Here is a 22,276-nt window from a genome sequence, read left to right as displayed (position 1 = left end):
AACCCACAGCACACAACCCACAGCACACAGCACACAGCCCACAGCACAAAACCCACAGCACACAACCCACAGCACACAACCCACAGCACACAGCACACAACCCACAGCACACAACCCACAGCACACAACCCACAGCACACAACCCACAGCACACAACCAAAGCTGTGCTGCCTGACAGGCCACACCACCACTACAGAGAGGGGCTGGCTCACGAGCACACACTTCACAAGCTCCCCACTCCCACAGCAAATGGAGCATGGGATGGAATAATGACAGCTGTTCTTTGCTCAGAAAGGGGGGAGAGAAAACAAGACAGAAAAGAGAGAGGGAGAAAACAAACAATGTCAGCAATCCTTAGATCCCACACTGGTCCTGCTGTGAGGATGGTCCAGAACAAAAGAGAAAGAGAGGAAAAAGAGAGCAAGGGGGCCCAATCCCTTTCCTTTTACAGTTCATCTGCTGCAGCCCTTTATGTAAACTAGATTTTTTGTGCCATTTTGCTGCAGGTGCACAGCCCCTTTGAGCCCTCTGGGCAGTGAGCTGGGGGGGACTGACCACGAGTGCCAAGGCAGAGCAGGGAACTGGCTCAGAACACGCTGCCCTGTGTCTGCAGGACCCTCTCCTTCCATCACCTTTCCTGTCTGAACAGTCAGAATGTTTGAGACAAAACGTGCTCAGGCCTCGTCCTCCACACCAGTCCTACCTAGAAAGCAGTGAGGCAGCCTAACGTGACTCTAGGGGGAATTGGAGTAAAACCAAATCATCTTGACAGCACAGCTGACTAAGGGCAAGGTTCTGTATTAACTCCATACCCTGGGACATGCAGTGATGCTGCATGGGGCAGCTTCTGGGCTGCTGGGACAGAAGGAAAAACACAGGATAAACCTTCCATCACTTATGTCACTGAAAGAGCTATCACAGGACAGATTTGATGCTGTTCTTGGAGATCCCAACCATTTTGTACATCCTTGGACAAATCACTCAGTGAACTTCACGAGCAGACTTCAGGGAACAGTATTCCTTTTACTTACAAGAATAGTAGGATAATTGTAATTAATTATGTCAGAAGACATGATTAATTCTGTTTTCTCAGTTTTAGTACTGTCATATTATCTCTGAGACATATTGTTAGATGTTTTGGCTACACTTCTTCACCCATCCTCTTGCTTAGCCTTTCACTTAATTGCTTCAAATCTCAGGTAGACCACTTCTACACAATCAGCAATGAAAGGACAAGGTATGAAAAAGATACATGCTTGCAGTCCTCAAAGAGAATGCAGGAATGTTATCTAACTTAAGAATGACTATATCTTGTGGTAGTGCCCTATGAATGTCCCTGGGTCTAGGTTTATTGTTTTTCCTTAAACCATTATCTCCCTCAGAGAATGTGTACAATATTACTCAGGAATTCTATTTATTGTGCCCTTAAATTTAACAGAGGTCTGCATCCAGACTTAAAACCAGATCCTTTTATAATGACTTTGTTCAAGAAAATATACTGATATATTCTTTTGCCATGATCTGACATATATTAATGTAAAATTAATTTCAATTCTCTGAAAGATCTAAATTTTCAGAAAATATGCCATGTTATATGTTATGGATGCAATAAAACCCCCAAAAAACTGGATGGCATATGCAGGGAAGAGGAGAAGCGTGGATGGAAAAAGGAGAAAAAGTATTTCTAGCTCTTATTATCACTTTCATAGATAAAATTCACATAAAGTAAAAATTTGTTCAAGTATCTGATGGTTAGAGGAAGAAATGTTCGTCACAATACTGAAGGAGTTGGTTGTCATTACACAGTGTTGATTGGCTTTTGACAGAACAGTAACTAGTAACAAAAACCAGTCTGTTCTGTCCTAATAACTTTCTCAGATGACAATCAGAAGTTTTAAGAGTTTTGTGAAAGGTGATTTTCAAAAACTGTATTTACGTCACTAATCGATCTTAGCAAGTGGGAATTATGACAATGGGAGTTATTGCCATAAAATCCAGAACAAAAATAATCTTCCAGTGAGAGACTACAGAACACCTCTCTGGAGGAGATGTGCTTTTGTACTTGGAGAAAAAATCCCTGGTGGAGAAAAGCTTACACTGCTCAGTGACAGCAGGAGTGCATCAAATCTGGACACTATTTTTCCAGAGTATAGAAATTTGATTCTTCTTAGAATTTCCTTATCATGTTCCTGGAGCTTTGATGCCTCCTTTGAGTACTTTAGCAGCAGCGTGGATGCAAATCATGCATGATAAATAACCTGCTTTTATCATAAGCAAATGAATTTAGTGGAAAAACAGAAGGGGGTGGGGTTTTCTTTTTCATTTAGTTCCAAGGCTTTTTTTTTTAAGGCATATTGTGGAAGCTGTAAGGTGGAGGGTCCTGTCCTTGCAGACTTCTGCAAACAAATGTGGAAGCCATTAGTTCATATCAAAGCATTTCATACTGAAACAATGCTGAACAATTATTTACACAGTAAGTCTTGCAAGGAAAAGTAGAAATTCAACAGACAATTTTGAGGCTACAAAAGTTAACAAAAAAAGAGATCTTTAAAACTTACCATCAATATCTTGCTCAATGATATCTCTTTGCTTCTGGAATATCTCTTTCAAACTGACATAAGCAAAACCAATATCCTCACATTCAAGGTCCTGCTCGTCTTCTGGGGGATCACTGACCACTGTAAATTTTAGGCTAAACAGGAAAAAGGTCCCCCCCAAGAAACAAACAAACAAAAAAGATATTTTACCTTCAAAAAAGGGTAAAAATCAAATAAAAAAACCCATAAAAAAGGCAAACCCACACTATTTTACAAGTGAATTTCCCATTGCAAGAATATTCTGAGATCATTTCTTTGAAATCTTCCCTCCTCCTTTAGGATTATTTAGCAGTACTAAAAGGACAGAGAGGTTGTAACCCCAGATCTTCAGGCTTACAGAACTGATTCATTTCCCCATCACTCCATGGTACAATCCTTATTCACATGGCTATACCAACAACTCTGCCAAATATCTGCTTTTCTTCTGTGAACTTAAATTACACTCGTTGCATTCAAACAGAGTTTTTCTAGGAAACACATAATTGTGCTGTATTGTGTTAGAGCTGAGGCCAAAACCACTGGGACTGACAAAGTGACAGGAATTTAGAGTTAACATTTGCTGTGTCTTGAAAGCTGCTCAAACTGTGAATGCTTGTGTGCTTCAAAGTCTAAAAATGTTACAATAAGCATAATTTCAAATGGGTGATGCTTGAGTTGTGCAAGATCCAAGTCAGTGGGAAAGGAAAATATAAACAGATTTTCCTAAAAAGATTTTTAACACGTGTCATAGGTTCAGTTGTTCCAAAAAAAAAACCCACTTGAAATGTTTTTTTCCCCTGCACCACTGGGAAAGTTGTTGAAGAAGGAAGAATTGCACCAAAAGGTGGAAAGTTCTGAACTGGTTCCTTTTTGAAGGGGATTTTTGGGAACAGGATTATTGTTTGGTTGGTTTTGTGTTCTTTTGTTGTCCTGCCAATACACATATAGCCTTTAATAAAGGGCTGTTTTCTTTTCTTTCTCCATATTTCCTCTTAATTTCGGATTTACAATTGCTTGAGGGAGGAGTTTGGTTTTCCTCATAACTCATCCTCCTTTACAAAACACTTCAGTCTCATTAAACTGAGATAACATGACAACTGCAATATGCTTTGATAGCTGTGTCCTTGTTCTGGCCAGGACATGGAGATTATTCTGTACCACCTCTGGGGTGTTTCAGAGGGAACACTGAATTGGTGAATACCATTCCTAAACCATGACAAGTAGTTTATTTTTGTGCTTGGCTCTTACTAACAAGTATTTCTTAAGGAAAACATATATGTAAATATTTGTCACTAAACCCAGAGACCTACTGAAAATGTGTGTTTAAATAAATGGTCTAGAGGCAAAAAAAGGGAAAATATCACAGCTATTTTCAACAGGTGGCTCGATTATAATTGATTTGACTTAGGATTTTGACAAAGAGCTAAGCAGAAGCAAACTTGCCAAAACTCAATAAAAAAGAAATACTTAGATGTGTCAAATAAATATTAAATAACATTAAAAAACCTGACAATTATAATAACAACAACTGATAAAACTGGGTACTGGGAATAGATCTGTTTTGATTCAGTGTCAATGTTCAAGCAAATCAATATGGGGAAACCAGCTTGGCACCTAAGACAGTGATAGAAGAGGAGATTAGTGCTGGAATAATTTTTAACTTACAACTATTACTAAAATGTTCAATAAAGCATAAATTAAAAGCAGGTATAGTAACATCTGGGACAGTAACTCATTGCCAAAGGGGAGAATCATTCATACAGACCCACCCTGTGGTTCAAATCAAACACACAGATTTTTTACATGACAAGAGCAAGCTCAACAAAAGAGATGCAAACAAGAGTACCTCTAACCTCTTATAGTTCCAATATGCCTAGAAGATGATAACACTGGATTAAATCTTTGCTGCTAAGCAGGAAGGAGGAGATTTGAACTCTGGATCCCATGGGAATACTCCAGCTAGTGGACTTGTATGAACGGCACCACAGTCACTTTGACTTTTGTAATTTTAAAAAATATTACAAGCTTGAAGTTTAGAAAAACATTTCAATAGGATGTTTGCTGTGCCTTAGCTCCTCTGCTTTATTTACCAGAAACCCTGGTTAGTTATGTATTGATTTCTGGGGGTTACCTCCAGTAAGACAAGGCAAACCAGGAGCCCTGTGACAGAGATTTCCAGCACTAATCTGTACCTGTCAGCAGGTAGGTCTGGCTTCAGAAGAATCGACTTGAGATACTCTCTTTCTGCACCATTATGTGCCTTATCCACGTTTATCACTGCAAAGGAAATCAAAATGAACATAATCAGTTATCAATTGGTTTTAACCTTTTACGAGAAAGAGCAGGAAGAAAAGAACAAAGAAAAAGAAACGTTTCTTTTGGGCATCTTATACTAAGAAGGTACCTTCTTTCTTGCAAATTAACTCTGTGGAATATTATAAAAATTCAGGATGCAAAAACTGAAGAAGTGCTCAAGGAATTACTTTTTTTTTTTTGTTTAAGAAAAAAAAAGCAGCTGAAAAAAATTTGCTAGGACAGAACTTGAATGTATATATATCCCTCTGAGGAACAAACACTGCTCTTTGGAACAGTTTTCATTTGCTTTTGAGGGGAGGAGGAGCTAGAAATGCATCTGTCTTTAAATTCCAACATTTTTACTATTCATTCTCTTCTATTTACTCTGCCACTGTACTCACAACTGCTCTTTTTCACTCTCCATGTCACATTAAGGTTTCCTTTTCCTGTGCACTCACAGAAATCTTTAACATATTTCATACTGTCTTCCACTATCCAAACCAGACTTATTTGTACAAACAGAAAGTACCAATTTACCAAGGAGCAGAGAGTATTGGAATACAGCAATATGGAGAAAAATAAGTGCTCCTGAAATCAGCACAAGAATCAAGAGGCAGCAGGGACACAGATGGACAAAGAGTTCAGAGGAGCTGCCTTATTAACAGACTCTTCCCTTTCCCATAAGCATCCAAAATGGAATTTCCTAAGTTTACTACTTCTGCATCTAACACAGTTTTAAATGGAAATTATTTATAAACTTATGGAGTTCAAATTCATTTCATCTAATGGAAAAATTCAGCCTAATGAGTAAAACATCCAGCAAAGAACTTCATTCAAGTCTGGGGAAAAAAGATCAACTATTGTGAAAGTATATTTTTAGATCCTGATGAATTACATGCTTTCACATGTTTAAGCAATGAATCTCGTGAAGCATTCCATATCAGTTTAGATCTTTTTAAAACAGTCAGGCAGTTCCAGATATAGATAATATAAAATGTTTTATTTATTAAAGGAATTAGTAATTTTTAGATAATTTATGGATTTACCCTGATTTTCTCCATACAAAGGTCTAAAAGACTATTAGTTTCCTTCTAAGCTCAAAGTAAATTTCTTTCTACCCATGCAAATCTTATTTTTATTTAAGAAAATATTCAATTAACCTCAAATATTCAGCATACTCAAATCCAATTAGAGATGACTGGAAGATGCAGTAGAACTGTAGCAAACACACAGGCAGATTTCATCACTATCATCTTACTGGCTTCTCAAAGGGCAGGCTCATTAGGGTTTTTTCCCCCATATATGCCAATCTCATCTTGAGCAGAAATTAGATGGCCAATTATCTAAGCAAACCTCTGCAAATAACAGCTGCCTTAGTGTTATGCTGCAGGACACAGTCCTGGAGCAATTCACACTGAAACCCCCCTTTTTCTAATGAGTCATTAGGAACTTTCTGAAGCTTAAACTTTTGAAGTTCTACATTCCATACTTAAGCAGCAAATAGAAAAATCCAAGTTCTGAAGCCAGGATGAACAGAACCAATGCAATACAGCACTACTGGGCTGGAAAGCTTTAGGAATTACAGTTTCTACAAAGCATGGTACTGTTTTCAAATATCACAGCTCAAAATGTGTTGAAGTTTCCTAATTGTCCTAAAAGTCTGCAATTTTATTTTCTATTCATCATAATTGTGCTGCATTTCATTAGTTTAATTTTGCAGAGTTGATACTTAAACAACTGATATGCTCAGACTGTAGGTAATATGCACAGGAATCAGAATATTGTCTAAGAACTTTTATACCTTCTAAAAGCTTCTTATATTCCAAGCAATGAGAGTTCCTGAAGCAAGAGAAATTAAAAGCATTTAAAAGCTTTTAATGGCTTATGGTATTATTTCAATGAGGCTTTAAAAATATTACTGCAGTTATGTCTGCCTGTCTAGAACATTTGGAAGAGTTTACAGAAGCTCACCAGGTATCTTTCACCTCAGAGAAGGAGCCCTGAACTGAGGTTTTATTTAGTGTATGATGGCAGAAATCCCATTGGTTTGAGTGGAAGCAAAGCCTCAGCCAATGGAAGACTTTGCAGCACCAGTTTTTGTGATCCTGGTTTTCTTTCCCAAAGCCTTCCAAAGATTCTTGTCTTTTTCAGAGTCCCAACAGCTCCCAGTTGTGTCCTGGCATCACGTGGGCAATGCCACCAGAGCAGTGGGTGATGTGACACCTGGGAGGGATTTCAGTCTTCAGGGTGAGCCAATGGTTTATGAGTTACTCACTTACTAAGTAAATTCCTTGGCAAGTTACATCTCAAATCAGGTTTGTAGATGGTAGCAATTTTAAAGATCTGACTGTGACACCACTTCTGCAAAGCCACTTTTACAAAATTATTAAAAAAAAAAAAATGTTTCATTTGAATGTCTGTATTAATGGTTTGTCAAAAATAGCAAACTCATTCACCTGCTCCAGGATATTGTCACCTAAAAGTCCAAGACAACATGAAGCACTCAGACTGACTCTTAATTGAAATAGACTTTAACAGGAAAGAAAAAGTTAATGAATAATTGAAATACTAAGAAATAGCTGGGAAAATAATTAACAGGAGAATTATCAATTATTACAATAGTTCTGTGTGTGCCAGTAGTGTAAATATAAGGTGTTATGAGATAATTAGCAGTGTATTAGTATTAAACATGGGTGAATAGTTTCCCATATTAAAAAGTTGTTATTAGTATTTGCAAGTGATGGTCAAGTCCAATTACATATTCTCTTTTCAATTGTATTTTAGTCATATGTGGTTACACAGAATGTTTTTCTTTTGCTGTATCATCATGTAAATAGAAAAATTAGTTCATTGTGCTCTTTTAAAAAGAATATATAAATTTGTTATGCATACTCTAATTTTAAAATTTACATGCTACCAGCATATTTAAATATATTGTGATGTTACTATTTCATACTCGAGCCTACTTCAGTATTTCATTCTGTACTTGAAAACTGCATCTTTACCTCATTTCTTAAAAAGCACCATTAATATTTCCCAAAATATTTGGAAAACAGACAAATGCAATGGGCACATGGATCAACCCAACTCTTCTGGATGGGCTGGAGCTTTATTGCAGCACCTTCATGTGCCACAGCTGAAGGGAAGGAACCAGCCTGCTCAGAGCACCTCCCACTCACCAGTGCTGTAGTTATAGTGGATCCTCTGACCACCCGTGGGTTTGGGAAGTGACAGGGGGGTCTCCTCTGCCAGGAAATTGTTTAATCTGCATTCCACAAACAGCTGCTGGATGGTTTCATCCGAGGTGATCCGGGAGTCAGTCAGACCAAGGGAGGTGATTTTAATCCGGATTTTTTCCGCTTCCTGTTTAAAAACAAAACGCAAACAAAACACAAAATTAACACCCAACAAACGTTCATACATGTAAACCATCAGCTATTTTGTATGATTAATGCTCATTGACTGGTTTTTACATATGCACAAGGAGAATCCAAAGCCCCAGGGTTTGTACTGAAGACTGTTGTTGCAAGAGGTGCTGATTTCTATTTGATGTTTAAAATATTTTTGCAACAGTCACAGTCTGCTGGAGATTAGGTTATCTTTAGGTACAAATACTGTCTGAAGCAGAAATTTCAGTTGTCATCATTTTTAGCTACACAGCAAACTGATCTTGTAACTGCTTAAAACAGTTGCAGGAATACTGGGTAAGAAGGTTTTCCAACTGGAAGAGAATTGTTAGTACCTCCTGCAGACTGGACTGCAGCTTAATAAAAATCCAGCAAGTCACAAATTGTTAGGCATGTAAAGTAACAATGTATTTGCAGGGAACTGAATGTCAAATACTGAACTTTCTCAGTTAAATCTAACATACCTTTAAAAGTTAAAATTAACAATATGGTAATAAAAGTAATATCCCAATTGTTCTTCACCAGAGTCTTTTTTTTTTTTTATTATCTTTAACTGAAGTTACATTTTTCTGTTCCTTATATGAAATTTTCATACTGTTCTGCAAAGTCTGGAGTGTTTGTGTGCAGATAACTTTTAATAAGTCTGATGTATTTAAGTGGGAATGTCAGACTCAAGAGAAAGAATGACAGGCAGTGCCCTGGTTAACTCTGTAATTCAAAGAAAGAAAAGCCACTCTGGTATCAAAATTGGAATACCTAGGAGAGCACTCAAAGATGACATTCTTCAAAGAGCAAACAGAACATGCTGGAGAAAAGAAATGTCAAAGAATGGGTTTTACTTCTTTCTTTTCAAGTTCATAACTTCATTAGAAATATTTCCCCTATACTGAAATATTTTGACAACTTTTGATTGTAAACTTAAATCACTTGAAGTACTAAACCATATTCAAAAGATTAGCTTTCTAGACTCTGTCAGAACTGCAAATCAATATTCTTATTTATTGTGGAGATAGCTTACATTTTTCCAAGGAAATTATATAATTAAACTGAAAAGCAGGTATATCCTATTGTAAAAATATCCATCATACAGAACACTTTCCATTGCTGTCAAGTTCTTTCAGTATTTGATGAAGAATTTTACCCTCTTCTTTCAAAACATCTCTTTTTATTATGTATCTTAAGCCACTTCAACTAAAACCCCAAATCTGATTATTTTAATAAGGTTATTTTTCTATTCAGTTGATTAATGGAAATTTAACAAGGATGACAGAAAAAATTCCACACCCTTCTGTCTCCACTAATCCAGCTGGCAATATTAGTGGGATTAGCAGAGAACAATGAAAGAGTTAAAGGAATTCTTTTCCTAAAATCTAGTAAGTCAAATGACTGCCAAGATCATTAAAGTGATGGTCCTTGACTTGAATTATGTTTTTCATATTCAAATTTGTAAATAAAATGAAACAAAATGAAGTATTCTGTGATTAACCCTACATCATAGACAGGAAGAAGCAAATGGTACAGCCAGGCACTGGAAGATCTGTTAGATATCCCTTGTGATTAATATAAGAAATAACCATGAACTGTCTAATTTGCAACATGCAAAAAAACCCCAGTATGATCTTAAATGGCTTAAACAGTTTGGCAGATTTACAGGATAATTAGCACAATGATTTCTAAAAAATCACAAAATGTATGTACATTATTTGATTACCAGAAGGATAATTATCTTCAAAGATAAAAGACAGCAATTTTTAATCTTTAAAAAAAACCCCAACAAATTCAATAACAATTTTGACATGCCATATTCTATAAGTAGCTCAAGAATTCAAATAAACCAATGCATGCCTTTAAAATCCAACTTGTATCAAACGTGTTGCCTTAGTAGTTTATAGCTTTTAGTATTTTATCTACCCTTCATGAACAGGCACTTGGTTACCAGAGGAGAAAGGTAGAAACAGATGAACCTGAAATGAATCTACACACAACATTTTCTCAGAAGTTCTCTTAAATAATTTTGATAAAATAAAATACAGGATGACTAGAAAAGTACAAAGCAACTGTATTATAGTCTGAATTAATACTGAGAAGTATTTTAGTTCTCAAAATTACAGATGAAAGTTTTTTAACGTTTTACATATAAATAATTCAATCTTCAAAAGTACCTTCTGTATCTTTCTTGAGAACATAGAAGTGGCAGCATTTCTACACATCTGTGTAGCTGAAGATGTGTAACAGCTTTTTTAAGATGTACCTTTTACAGCTTAAAAAAAAGGAGCAGTGTTTCTCACACGTGTTTCTTGGTGCCAGTTACTTTGTAAGATGTCACATAACCTTGAAAAGAGCACTTCAGAAAATCAAATTACCTCTAGGATATCACACTGCAGAGCACTAAAAATGGTTAAAACTGATAGAAAATTACACCCCTGGTCCTTTAAAAGAAGGTCTAACTTGTTCTAAAACTCCCTGAGAAGACCAAGCCCTGTCAAACAGCCCTCTTCTGGTAGTGGAGGAAAAAATATTAAGAGGCATTAAAAACTGGAGTCACAATTTACTGAAGAAATGGCAATAAACACAACAATAATAGCAAAATAGTGCACAAAAGAAGGAGTGGTTTAACCAACAAAGGCAAGGTGTCACTACTTTGTATATTATGACTTCATGTCCTGAATTGCTGGTTTTAAGAAGAAGCCAAGAGATTGGATAGTCTGCATGTACAACTTCACTGAAAACTGCTGTCAGATATAGCAAAGCTACTCTTGGAGGACATTAGGCTTCAGCTATTTTTCTTAGTCTTACCAAATTGCCATGTATACTCTGATTCAGCTGTTTAATATTTGTGGATACTGGACTTGAAATAATACAGTCATCACTGTCAGTTTTTATTGATTCAACAGCATCATCCTCTTGTCTGTCATCTTGATCTGAAAAAAAAAAAAATCAGTGTAGCTACAACCTTTATTTTAGACAATCTGAGACTTGCTGAGAAATCTGACAGTAATACATTTCCTTTTCTAATAAATAAAGAATAAGTGCCAGGTAAATCTTCTCTTCATTGCAGAAGATTAACACTGCAAATCAATGACCTTTAGAGTCACAGAAACTGTATTTTTTCCTGGTTTGTTAAAAAAATAGTAATATTTCCCAGATGAAAGGTGGCAAAGAGAATGACATAAGTCCTGTGATGAACTGAGGTATGAACAACTGTCAGCTTTATATAAGAACATGGCCTGAATTTGTGGATTTCCTCTGACTTCCTTTAAAACCATGCACATGTAAAAGAAGAATGCACCTTTTTTATTTTAATAAAAAAGTAATTCTGTATGCAGATGGATTATTTTCTAGAGCATTCAGGGGTTTTTTTTCTCTGAAGCAAATTACTTAGAATAAAGACAACATCACGTTTTTCCAGTCTTTCTAATGAATTCTTACACAGAAGCTGAAAACAATTAAACATAAAATTTTAGCATTCTGCTTGTGCTTTTACTTTTAATTTGGTAATGTGGACTTGGTTTATTTCAATACTAAACAGTTTAAGCTCAGAGGTGGAAGAGGATTATATAATCTTCAAATAAATCTTAAATAAATTGTATAATCTTAAATAAATCTTTATAGCTTATATAATCTTTAAATAAATCTGCCTCTAACACCTTTAAGTTACAGATGTGATAAGGCAAACCACTCCTCTCACTGTCTGAAAGGATTTCTGAGACCAGCATTGGCTGTTACCTGCACACAAAAGGAGCCTTTAGAACAGCCTATTTCTAAGGGAGAATATAAATATCCTTTAATATTTTATGAATCTAGGTAAGATACCAGATTTTTGCAGTCAACTGCAATAACAGTTTCCATTTGGGAAGATCATCCACCACCCAGCTCCAGCTTGTAAAGCACCCCAGAATCTCAGCTTCTCATAATGAGGCAGCTCCCATTGCTCACAAGAAATGCTTCTGAAAGTGGAAAGAGCCACAGATTTCTAAAATACAGCTACTTATTAACAAACATGAATTCTACCTTCTGGTTCCAGTTCTTCAATTACTTCTGTCTCATCTGCAGAAGGAGCTGATGTTTGCTCAGGTAACTGCTGCTCAGAGAGATGTGAGAGCTCTTCTTTTCCCTGCTGAATTTCTTCAGCCACCTCCTTCCCCTGATCACCTGATGGCTCTTGAACCTCCTGCACCACACGCTGGAGAAAAAAATACACTTACAGTCTGTATAACATTCCTTGAATAGTAAAAGTTACTAAAGTTCAAAACTTGAAGAGTTGTGGCCCACATTCATTATCCACAGCCTTTGAACAACTGTATTGCTTATGCAGTGCAGGACAAAAGAAGGTGTCAGCTGCAGGAACATATAATTGATACAGCAGAAAGACAGTTCTCTAACTATGTGTATTTGTGAAACATAACAATTATAATCATTTTGTACCTGTCAGTGTATATACAGCCTGTTAAGATTTCCAGATTCATTTATATTTCTTGTCCTACAAGACTCAGTCAAAAAACAACAAAACACACAAAGAACACCACCACCACCTTATTCAGTTAGCAATTTTATGACTTAAATTATACAGTATTTGCTGTTCCAAGAGCAAACTAATATCACAAAAAAGAAGAATCAGCCTTGCTACACAGTACAAACATGTTATGTAAGGTAAAATATCTTAAGTGCATAACTTATTCTGAAGTAAACTTATTCCCTTCTTTCTTTTTGAGTTCAGTTACATAAAGTATTACCTCATAAGTGGATCAGCATTACAGACAAGGCATCTTCCATGAAAATTTGCTGGACACCTCTCTGCATTATTTATTATCCAACCTCCCACCCTCAGAACCCATGAGAAAACTGTCAGCTATCCACAGAACATCAGGATTTTCCAAACCTTGACCTGAAGAGTTATTTCTGTTCTAGCACATTTGGAGCCTCACAAAGCACAGTAATACAAACAAACACGTAAGAGCCTTATTCTATAAATAAAGGTTATCCTTGAAGTTTTCAAGTCATAGAAAACTGACTTTGTGTTTCTTATGTTCCTTCTAGGCACAGAGGATGTGTCATAACCACTGTGTTTTATACAATGTTTGGCCATTCTTTTTAATTCCTTCAGTGACAGATCTGTATTTTGTCCATGAAAGCTTCAGAGAGAACACTTTTTGATTATTCTAGTTGACCACCACCACCTGATGTGGTAAGAGAAAGACTTCTCTCAATCAAAGTCCCAGATGAGCTTTAAAGTAGAAGAGTGGCAGACAGGTAAGAGTCAGTGATTAAATGTGGTAAACTACAGTTTGCCAATCTGCCAAAACTTACTTTCACAACCAACTCGACCAATACAAATTACAATATTTAATACTTTTCTTCTCCTTGAAATGCTACATATTTTGGTGGTGCACCCCCCCCTACATCATCCTGGGGCCTGCTCTGAGATCTCAGACAGTCCTGACAAGCCTTGACTGAGCTGGCTGAGTGAAGTGTCCCTTGAGCAGATCAGCTGAACCAGGAGGCTCTCCCTGATCTTAGCAGGAGCTCCTGCATGGTACAGGTGGGAACAATCAGAAACAGCAGCTGCCCAGGCAAGGTGGTAAACAAACAGTGAACAATTATCCTTTGCAGGTAAACCATTTACCTGATTTTGTAATGTTTAGGATGTCCCCCCAAGTTCCTCAAAATGATCATCTCACTCCATGAGGATCAGCATGGCCAAGTCAGATATGGCAATGCACTCTCTGAGCCCTTTCTAATAACCAATGGTGTGAAACAAGGCAGTGTTCTCACACCAACCCTATTCACAGTCTTTTTCAGCAGGATGCTCCAAAGGGCCACAGCAGACCTCGAGGATCAGGACGGGATCTACTTTGATACCATACTGATGGAAGCCTTTTCAACCTAAGGTGACTGAAGGCCCACACTAAGACCTTAAACCATCTTGTCCAGGAGCTGCTCTATGCTGATGACGCCGCCTTTGTTGCCCACACAGAAGCAGCTCTGCAGCGTTTAACATCCTGCTTTGCAGATGCTGCTGAGCTCTTTGGGCTGAAAGTCAGTTTAAAGAAGACAGAAGTTCTCTATGAACCTGCACCTCAGGAAGTCTTCCATCATCCCCATATCACCATTGGCCAATCAGAGCTCAAATCAGTCCAGCAGTTTAATTACCTGGGCAGCCTCATCTCCTCGGATGGTGAGATTGATGGGGAGATAGACAACAGGTTGGCAAAGGCATAGAGAGCTTTTGGAAAACTCCATAAAAGAGTTTGGTGAAATAAACACCTGAAGAAAAGCACCAAGCTCAGTGTTTACAGAGCCATAGTGCTGTCTACTCTCTTGTATGGTTCCAAATCCTGGGTCATCTACCACCACCACCTGCGACTCCTCGAACGCTTCCATCAACGCTGCCTCCGTACAATCCTAAACATCCACTGGTCAGATTATGTGACCAATCCATCTGTTCTAGAACAAGCAGCAGTCACAAGCATAGAGGCCATGTTGCTGAGAACACAGCTGAGCTGGGCAGGGCACGTCTCAAGGATGAAGGACCAACCACCCCCTCCCTAAGATCTTGCTTTATGGTGAACTTGCCACTGGCTGCCGCAAGAGAGGAGCCCCAAAGAGGAGATACAAGGACTCCCTGAAACAACATCTCAGCCTTGGCCATATTGATCATCATAACTGGTCTACTCTGGCCTCCAACTGGGAGCTCTGCAGACACACCATCTATAACGCTGCTGATGCCTTTGAGAACGCAGCAGGGTCACCCTGGAGGAGAAAAGACAACGCAGAAAGAACCGTGTCTTGCAGAATTTACCACCTAAGGGGTCTTTCTGCTGTGCCTTTTGCAACCAGACTTGTCTATCTCGTACTGGCCTCTTTAGCCACCAGGGTGTTTGTAACAAAGGTGGGTAGAGCCCTCCCCAAATCTTGGTTCACAAAGCCCGGCCATGATGATGCCTGAGTAGAGCAGCACCACTGTGAACTGGAGCCCAAGTGGAACTGTCCCATTTCTATTGCACTTTGGGATAAAAATCCAGTAGTTACCAACTTGGGTTATGGCCAGGATGGAAACTTACTGATACCAATGTGGATCATCTTGCAGCCCTATGAACAGTGGTCCTGAGGGAGGCCCTCTGAGCTCTCCTGGGCCACAGTGGCTGCTCCAGCACCTCTCTCCAAGTGGGGCCTCTCAGAGCTCACAAACCCTCATGTCTGCAATACCCCAAAGACCATTGCTGACACCACACAGCTCCACACTCCTCGAGGTCCATCCCTTGCCAGTTGGGAAACACAAAGGGAGTTGATGTGAGTATTTCACTGAACCCAAGGGGAACTCTTGACAGGTAACTTTACACATACAGAAACAGGCCTGCACATAATTTTACCTCTGTGTGTGTGAACTGATTTTGGCATGGATGTTACTATCTCAAATCTATAGTTAAGTCATTGTTATAATTGTAGTGAACCCTTTGGAATTGCCTTGTAAATGTTAAAGTACTTCCATGTTATTTTCAACAACAGAGCCCCAAGTTATGAATAAAATAAGAGGAAGCCTTTAATATACAGTAGACAATTAATACACAAAAGTGGGTATAAATTTACTGGAGAAGCATTTGGACAGGAGGTTATGTCCTCCTTGGCCTCCCTGCATTAGCATTACTGGTTCTACCCCCTGCTGTAGCTTCTGTGTATGAGGCTGGACAATTCCTACAAGCAGTTTTGGTGAGTCAAATCATTCATCCCACTTTTTAGCCAGTTTCCTTTTCTGAAAACAATTATTTGCTTTGGCATGTATCACATTACTAAGGACCTTACTCAAGAATTAGATTCTTTGCTATTCAGAAAATGAACTGGAAAATGAAACAGGCTGTTCCTGTTTTGATCTGTTGAACTTCTAATTCTCTTGCTGACACTCTCTTGCCATTTGACCACAAGATCTGGACACCTGAGAAGGCCCAGCTATTTCATTATTTAGGTCTAACAGTACTTTTGTCTCTAGCCAGATGGTGAGACTTAGATTTTTAAAACAGCTTGGGGAGGGTGCCCACCCTGATGGAAACCAAGTAGCTGTCTCCCTTAGAAAATCCCAGTTTGGGGAAAATTGAACTTTGAAAAGTGACTGTTTGGACAGCTGAAGATACACTGTGTGTGTGACTACCCAGCTAACATTTCAGTTTTTCTTATCTTAACTCTCAGAAGATTTTATTCACCAACATTTGACTTTTTGTTTTTTTATAAAGTTAATAAGTGCAACAGATTGACTTAATTCTTATTTCCAGTTTATACTGTATAGCTCACAAGAAAGTTCTATTCACAGTAAACTAAACAACAGTGGAATCTGTTAATTGAAAACTGATGTTAACATTTCAAAAATAAATCAAGGCATTTATGAAAGGAAAACTTACCACAGCTAGCTTTTAATTAATGCAATGCAATGTTATTATTATTATTAGGTAATATTAATACCCATAACCTTTTAAAATTACCTGTTGGAAAACTTTCCTTTACTTACTGGATTTAATTAAAAGACTAAAGACAGCCTGTTCTCTGAAGACAAATTATTTCAGATCAAATGAAAATTTACACTCTGCAGCAGAGATGTTTGAGTTAGTTCCACACAGACTCTCACAGACTCTGGAAGGATGTGCAGATGACAGTGTATCCCAAATTTAGCATTGTAATTGTTTCCACAGCGTGTGCAATCTCAGCTGATAAATCTCTTTTAAAGGGTGACTCTGAACTGTGTCCTGTTGCATCTCATTGGCACAACACTCAGGAGCTGTTTGGATCATGCTTGGTTTCTCCAGAGCCATTTCCATGCTGGTGCAAGGGCTGCACTGTACAGAGACACTTTAACAATGCAGAGAGCTGAGAAACACAGTGCAGAGGGATTTGACTGGTCCTGACAGAATTTGCCCTAAGCCTGTGCAAGTTGAAGCTTGTGAAGTGTGGAGCATATCAAGCAATGCTGAGGGTGTCACACAAATATCCCTGCACTGTATTCCCCACCTGCATGCAGTGCTGTGCTGTCACTCATTGCCTGGGACATGCCAGGATTGTGCTGTTAAAATAATCAAGTGTTCTTGATGATTAGTTCTACACATTGTCCAGACTGAGCCATAAGTAGCCTTTCATGCTTCAACATGTGTGACAAAAAAAAAATCAGAACTTACTGCTCCCTGTATTGCACTGAGATCCAGAAAAGAGACCCTCCTGTCTGCTTGTGCTGCTCGCTGCCTCCGTTTGGGGGTTGGTTTCTGTCACAAAACAAATGCATGAAGACCATTTATTGCCATAGTCTAACCAGCTTATACTACAGTAAATGAGGAGAGACCCTGGCTTGTCTCAAAGCCAAGTCTAATGGCACTAAACTCAATTCTGAGCGGGCGAGATGATTTATCAGAGCTCACACACGACACACTATTCAGGTTACATCATGGAACCCATTGAGATTTTCATATAATATAAACTTACATTATGAAATAATATAAAACATTAAAGTTACTCCAGACCTAGAGTAATTTAAACAGCTTATATTAAAAAAAGACCATTAAAAACTCAAGTGTTTAATACGTTTCCACCTGGTAGCTTTTATTTCTTAATCAACTGTTATGTTTGGAAGTCCCTTCTTTTACTGTGACTCTTATTTTAACTTGATTGTACTGTGCATTATATTACCAAAATTCTCTTCAATATCCAGTAAAAAAACCAATAAAGACCCAAAGTGAAGTAATATCATAATACTCAAACATTTCTGAGTATTTTCTCAGAGACTTTTCTGAACAACCCATTCTAGTGATCTGACACCTACTTGGTTTAACATTCATGAATATTGTACCAGAATAACGTGTTCACAAAATCTGTCATGGCTTAAAAAAATTAAATATAATAACTTCAGATGTTCTAATGACAATTTCAGTAAAAACGAATAATGGAATTTAAGACTTTGCCTCTTCGGGAAAGGTATAATTCAACTGGTTCTTGATCTCTTTATATGAAAAACCTGTCATTAAACTGCTATTTTCCAGTTCAAGAATCTTTAACTCCATTAACTTTCAACACATCAAGACTTGAATTAAACAATGTGAACTGAAAAAGAAAAACCCTGAAGAGTTAATCTTATCAAAACCATGAGAGAATCACAGACTGGCTTGGGTTGGAAGGAAGCTTAAAGAGCTTTTAGTTCCAAGGCCCTGCCATGGGCAGGGACACCTTCCACAAGACCAAGTTGCTCTGACCCCATCCAGCCTGGCCTGGGACATTTCCAGGGATGGGGCACAGCCACAGCTTCCCTGGGCAACCTGTGCCAGTCAAGGGAATGGCTGGAGCTGTGCCAGGGCAGGGGCAGGTTGGATCTCAGGGAAAGGTTCTTCCCCCAGAGGCTGGTTGGGCACTGCCCAGGCTCCTCAGGGCAGTGGGCACAGCCCCAAGGCTGCCAGAGCTCCAGGAGGGTTTGGATGATCCTCTGGGGCACAGGGGGGGATTGTTGGGGTGTCTGTGCAGGGCCAGGGGTTGGACTGGATGATCCTTGTGGGTCCCTTCCAGCTCAGCATATTTTATGGTTCTGTGACTCTCTGAAAAATTTCTTCCTAATATCTAATCTAAACCTGAATCTATTCCCCCTTGTTCTGTCACTCCAGGCTCTTGTAAAAAGTCTCTCTCCATCTTTCCTGTCAGCTCCCTCGGGTACTGAAAGGCCACAATTAGGTCACCCTGAAGCTTCTCTTCTCCATGAAGTAATTCTCTCTATGAAGCAGAGACCCAAACATACCTGGGATGGTTGTTCATGTTCCCTAAAATTGGATGTCTGCTTGTAAGGAATAATAGCTTGATCCATAGGAACTTGTAACCTGACCCAGTATTCTATGGTACCGTAATTTTGAACATGTCCTGTTTTTCCTAAGGAATAAATATGGGATTGCATTAATTTTCATTTCAAAATTTCATTTCATTTCAAAAATAAAGCCCTTTAGTAAAAAGCTAGGAAGCCCCACAAATTAGAGATTGGCTGACTTGTGCCTGTGCATTACGACAGTGTTTGTAACAAGAGATCTGTAGCTCATGTTAGAAACAGAAACAACAACTCCTCTGGCTCCACAGGTATGATCCAAAAATCAAAATATGACTTTTGCATACTGTAATCTGCAATACTTATTGTGCAAGCTGTAGAGTAAGTTCAAGTCAAGTTCATTATTTTAATCTCTTCAAAGCAAATAAAGCTTAGGACAGTTTTGTATGTCAAAAGTTGGAAGTGTCCCACAAAGTGGTATGTAATTTAAATTACTGGCAAAATATCACTTTATAAGGGCTTATTAAACCAGATTCTTTACAAAAGTGGGCAGTTAGAGCTCACTGAATATGCTGATCTGACATTTTTAAAAGTAAAAGCAAGCAGCACAGAATATTCAATACTTCTTAAGAGTGTCTTGTCCAGGATAGCTTAAAATTATTTTTAAATTATGCACAATTTTAAAATAATGCACAAAATGTAAACCAACATCCCCACAGATTATTCATATAATATATGAAATATTATTAACCATAATCTCCATATTTTGCACCTTTTTGATGCTTTACAACTATTATACAAAGACCTTTGTCCTCCCAGTTTAAATGACACCGTTTCTTCCTTTATTTATTCATAAGGAGTAAGAGGATATATTGATGACATTTGGGCCAGATATAAAGCCCTGATATTTGATATGGGTGAAGTGGGGGTCCCTCCCAGTTTGGGGTTTTTTCCCCCCTTTTACCCTAAGCCATTATGAGCAAAGTTGCACCTGTCCAAGCTTTCCCAAAACAGCTGTAGAGCCACCAGAACATGCTGCACATCCCACAGAGAGCAGCATTCTGTATAAAGCAGCATTCTGTATAAAGCAGCCCTCTGTAGAAAGCAGCCCCTCTGTAGAAAGCAGCATTCTGTATAAAGCAGCCCCTCTGTAGAAAGCAGCCCTCTGTATAAACCTTGGGTTTTTTTTCCTTTTGAAACAGCAATACGCAAATTCGATTTTTGGCCAAATGCACATGGCTTCCACTCACAACAGGGTATCAACTGGAACACTTTGTGACATTTGAATTACCAACTAAATTTGCTGTGCTGTAGATCTTCCCACTGTTCTCCAGGATGTCCTGGAAGTTGAGGTGGCAGGTGGCGACTGTCTGGTACTCGACGCCGAAGGCGCGGTGCAGCTCCAGGGTGACGCTGCTCTGCTGGATGTAGTGGAAGAAGGTGTCATCAGCCTGCACCAGGTACTGAGAAGTGAAGTCATAGGAGGGGGCACCTCCCCGGACTACTGGGCTTATCTGAAGTTCAAAGTCATAGAATGCATAAGTACAGAAGGTTGCAGGTTCCTGGTCACCAAAAGCGTGCATGGCTTCGGGAGAGAAGGTCGCTTTGCTGAGATGGATTTCAAAAAGGTTCTCTCCTTTCTCTAAATGAATAGTTTCAGCAAATCCATCCATGGGATCACCTGGTGATATTTCTGGCCTGGACTTGGGTGATTTTGTATCATAGACGATATCTCTTAGTTGGGCTGCAGCAGATAAAATAGAGCTATAGTATGACTGGTTTTTTAAAAATCAAATATAATTAATGACTGAGTAGAAAGGGTAAAAGCCTAACTCAATTCTGTGAACAATGTTACTTTCTTAAAGGCACTACCAAAAAGAAGAAATCACACTTTAAATCATAATGCTCACTGAGAACACTGCCAACAATCAAGAGCATTTCTCAGTGGACCTGCTTCAGTATACATAAAAATAGACACAGTTAACAATAACAGTTAAAAATAACTGTTAATAATAACTGTTAATAATAACTGTTAATAATAACTGTTAATAATAACAGTAAAAATAACTGTTAATAATAACTGTTAATAATAACTGTTAATAATAACTGTTAATAATAACAGTAATAATAACAGTTAATAATAACTGTTAATAATAACAGTAATAGTAACAGTTAATAATAACTGTTAATAATAACAGTTAATAATAACTGTTAATAATAACAGTTATTATCAGATTATAAAGGAGTTAAAAATCAAGAATTCAGAAGTTTGATGCACTGTTCAAAATAAGTATCACTATGCAAATGTACCAGAGATTTAAGATGCATGTTTTTGTAGGGAAAGAAATAATTCTATGAACAATGTTACTTTCTTAAAGGCACTACCAAAAAGAAGAAATCTGGCAACAATCAAGAGCATTTCTCAGTGGACCTGCTTCAGTATACATAAAAATAGACACAGGCCCCCAACAGTTATTATCAGATTATAAAGGAGTTAAAAAGCAAGAATTCAGAAGTTTGATGCACTGTTCAAAATAAGTATCACTGTGCAAATGTACCAGAGATTTAAGATGCATGTTGTTGTAGGGAAAGAAATAATACACCTGACTTTTACCATCTGTTAAACCCTGAGTGGGTAGAACTCTCAGCAAAACCCTTTCCATGTTGCCCAGCTTCAGGTGGTCAGTGGTTAACGTGTGGCTACCAAAGGCCAGAGAGGGCTCTGAGCAGCCTGGGCCAGTGGGAGGTGTTCAAGATCAGTCCCAAACCAAGCTATCCTAAGATTCTATGAAATCAAAATATGTGCTTACAGACCCAGGACATAAACCATGATGCAGGGGGTGCAACTTGGAAGACAAAACGCAAGAATTGTTACAATTACAATTATTGTTTGTAAGATTTTCTATTTCAGGCTTCTTATGCACCTTTTACATAGTGAAGTCATTAAAAAACTATTTGAAATTCATCCTGTTGAGATAATATGTCAGTATATTATAACATGACTTCAGGGTTTTTAGCAACACAAAGTGATTCTGTAATGACAGGACTGCAAAACAAAAGGCTGATCATAAACATATGATTTACTTAAAATAATAAAGTTTGGTAATTTTATTCTTATTCAGAAATAGCTGCAGCATAATCTGCTTTGTTGGATTTTGTTTGATTAGTAAGTGTCACTGAAGTCAATAAAATAGTACACAGATAATTTTCCATGAGAGAACTAA

General features: G+C 38.0%; 1 protein-coding gene across 6 annotated transcripts in view; it reads right to left on the bottom strand.

The window, feature by feature from the left end:
• The window catches only part of LOC113956185 (protein fantom-like), a 47,984-nt gene that overhangs the window by 2,942 nt on the left and 22,766 nt on the right, over window positions 1-22,276 (bottom strand). For all 6 annotated transcript variants that reach the window (XM_027662442.1, XM_027662443.1, XM_027662444.1 and 3 more), the window contains 8 exons: window positions 20,344-20,796; window positions 19,035-19,162; window positions 17,437-17,520; window positions 12,290-12,461; window positions 11,075-11,199; window positions 8,051-8,234; window positions 4,769-4,853; window positions 2,559-2,692 (listed from right to left, as the gene is read on the bottom strand). In XM_027662442.1, coding sequence (XP_027518243.1) covers window positions 2,559-2,692; window positions 4,769-4,853; window positions 8,051-8,234; window positions 11,075-11,199; window positions 12,290-12,461; window positions 17,437-17,520; window positions 19,035-19,162; window positions 20,344-20,796 — 1,365 coding nt within the window. The remainder of the gene's footprint in view (window positions 1-2,558; window positions 2,693-4,768; window positions 4,854-8,050; window positions 8,235-11,074; window positions 11,200-12,289; window positions 12,462-17,436; window positions 17,521-19,034; window positions 19,163-20,343; window positions 20,797-22,276) is intronic.

This window comes from Corapipo altera, unplaced genomic scaffold, assembly GCF_003945725.1.
Source record: "Corapipo altera isolate COAL_440 unplaced genomic scaffold, ASM394572v1 326, whole genome shotgun sequence".
Classification (NCBI taxonomy): Eukaryota; Metazoa; Chordata; class Aves; order Passeriformes; family Pipridae; genus Corapipo; species Corapipo altera.
The sequence above is the reverse complement of the archived record's forward strand: the minus strand, read 5'-3'. Positions and strand labels throughout refer to the sequence as shown.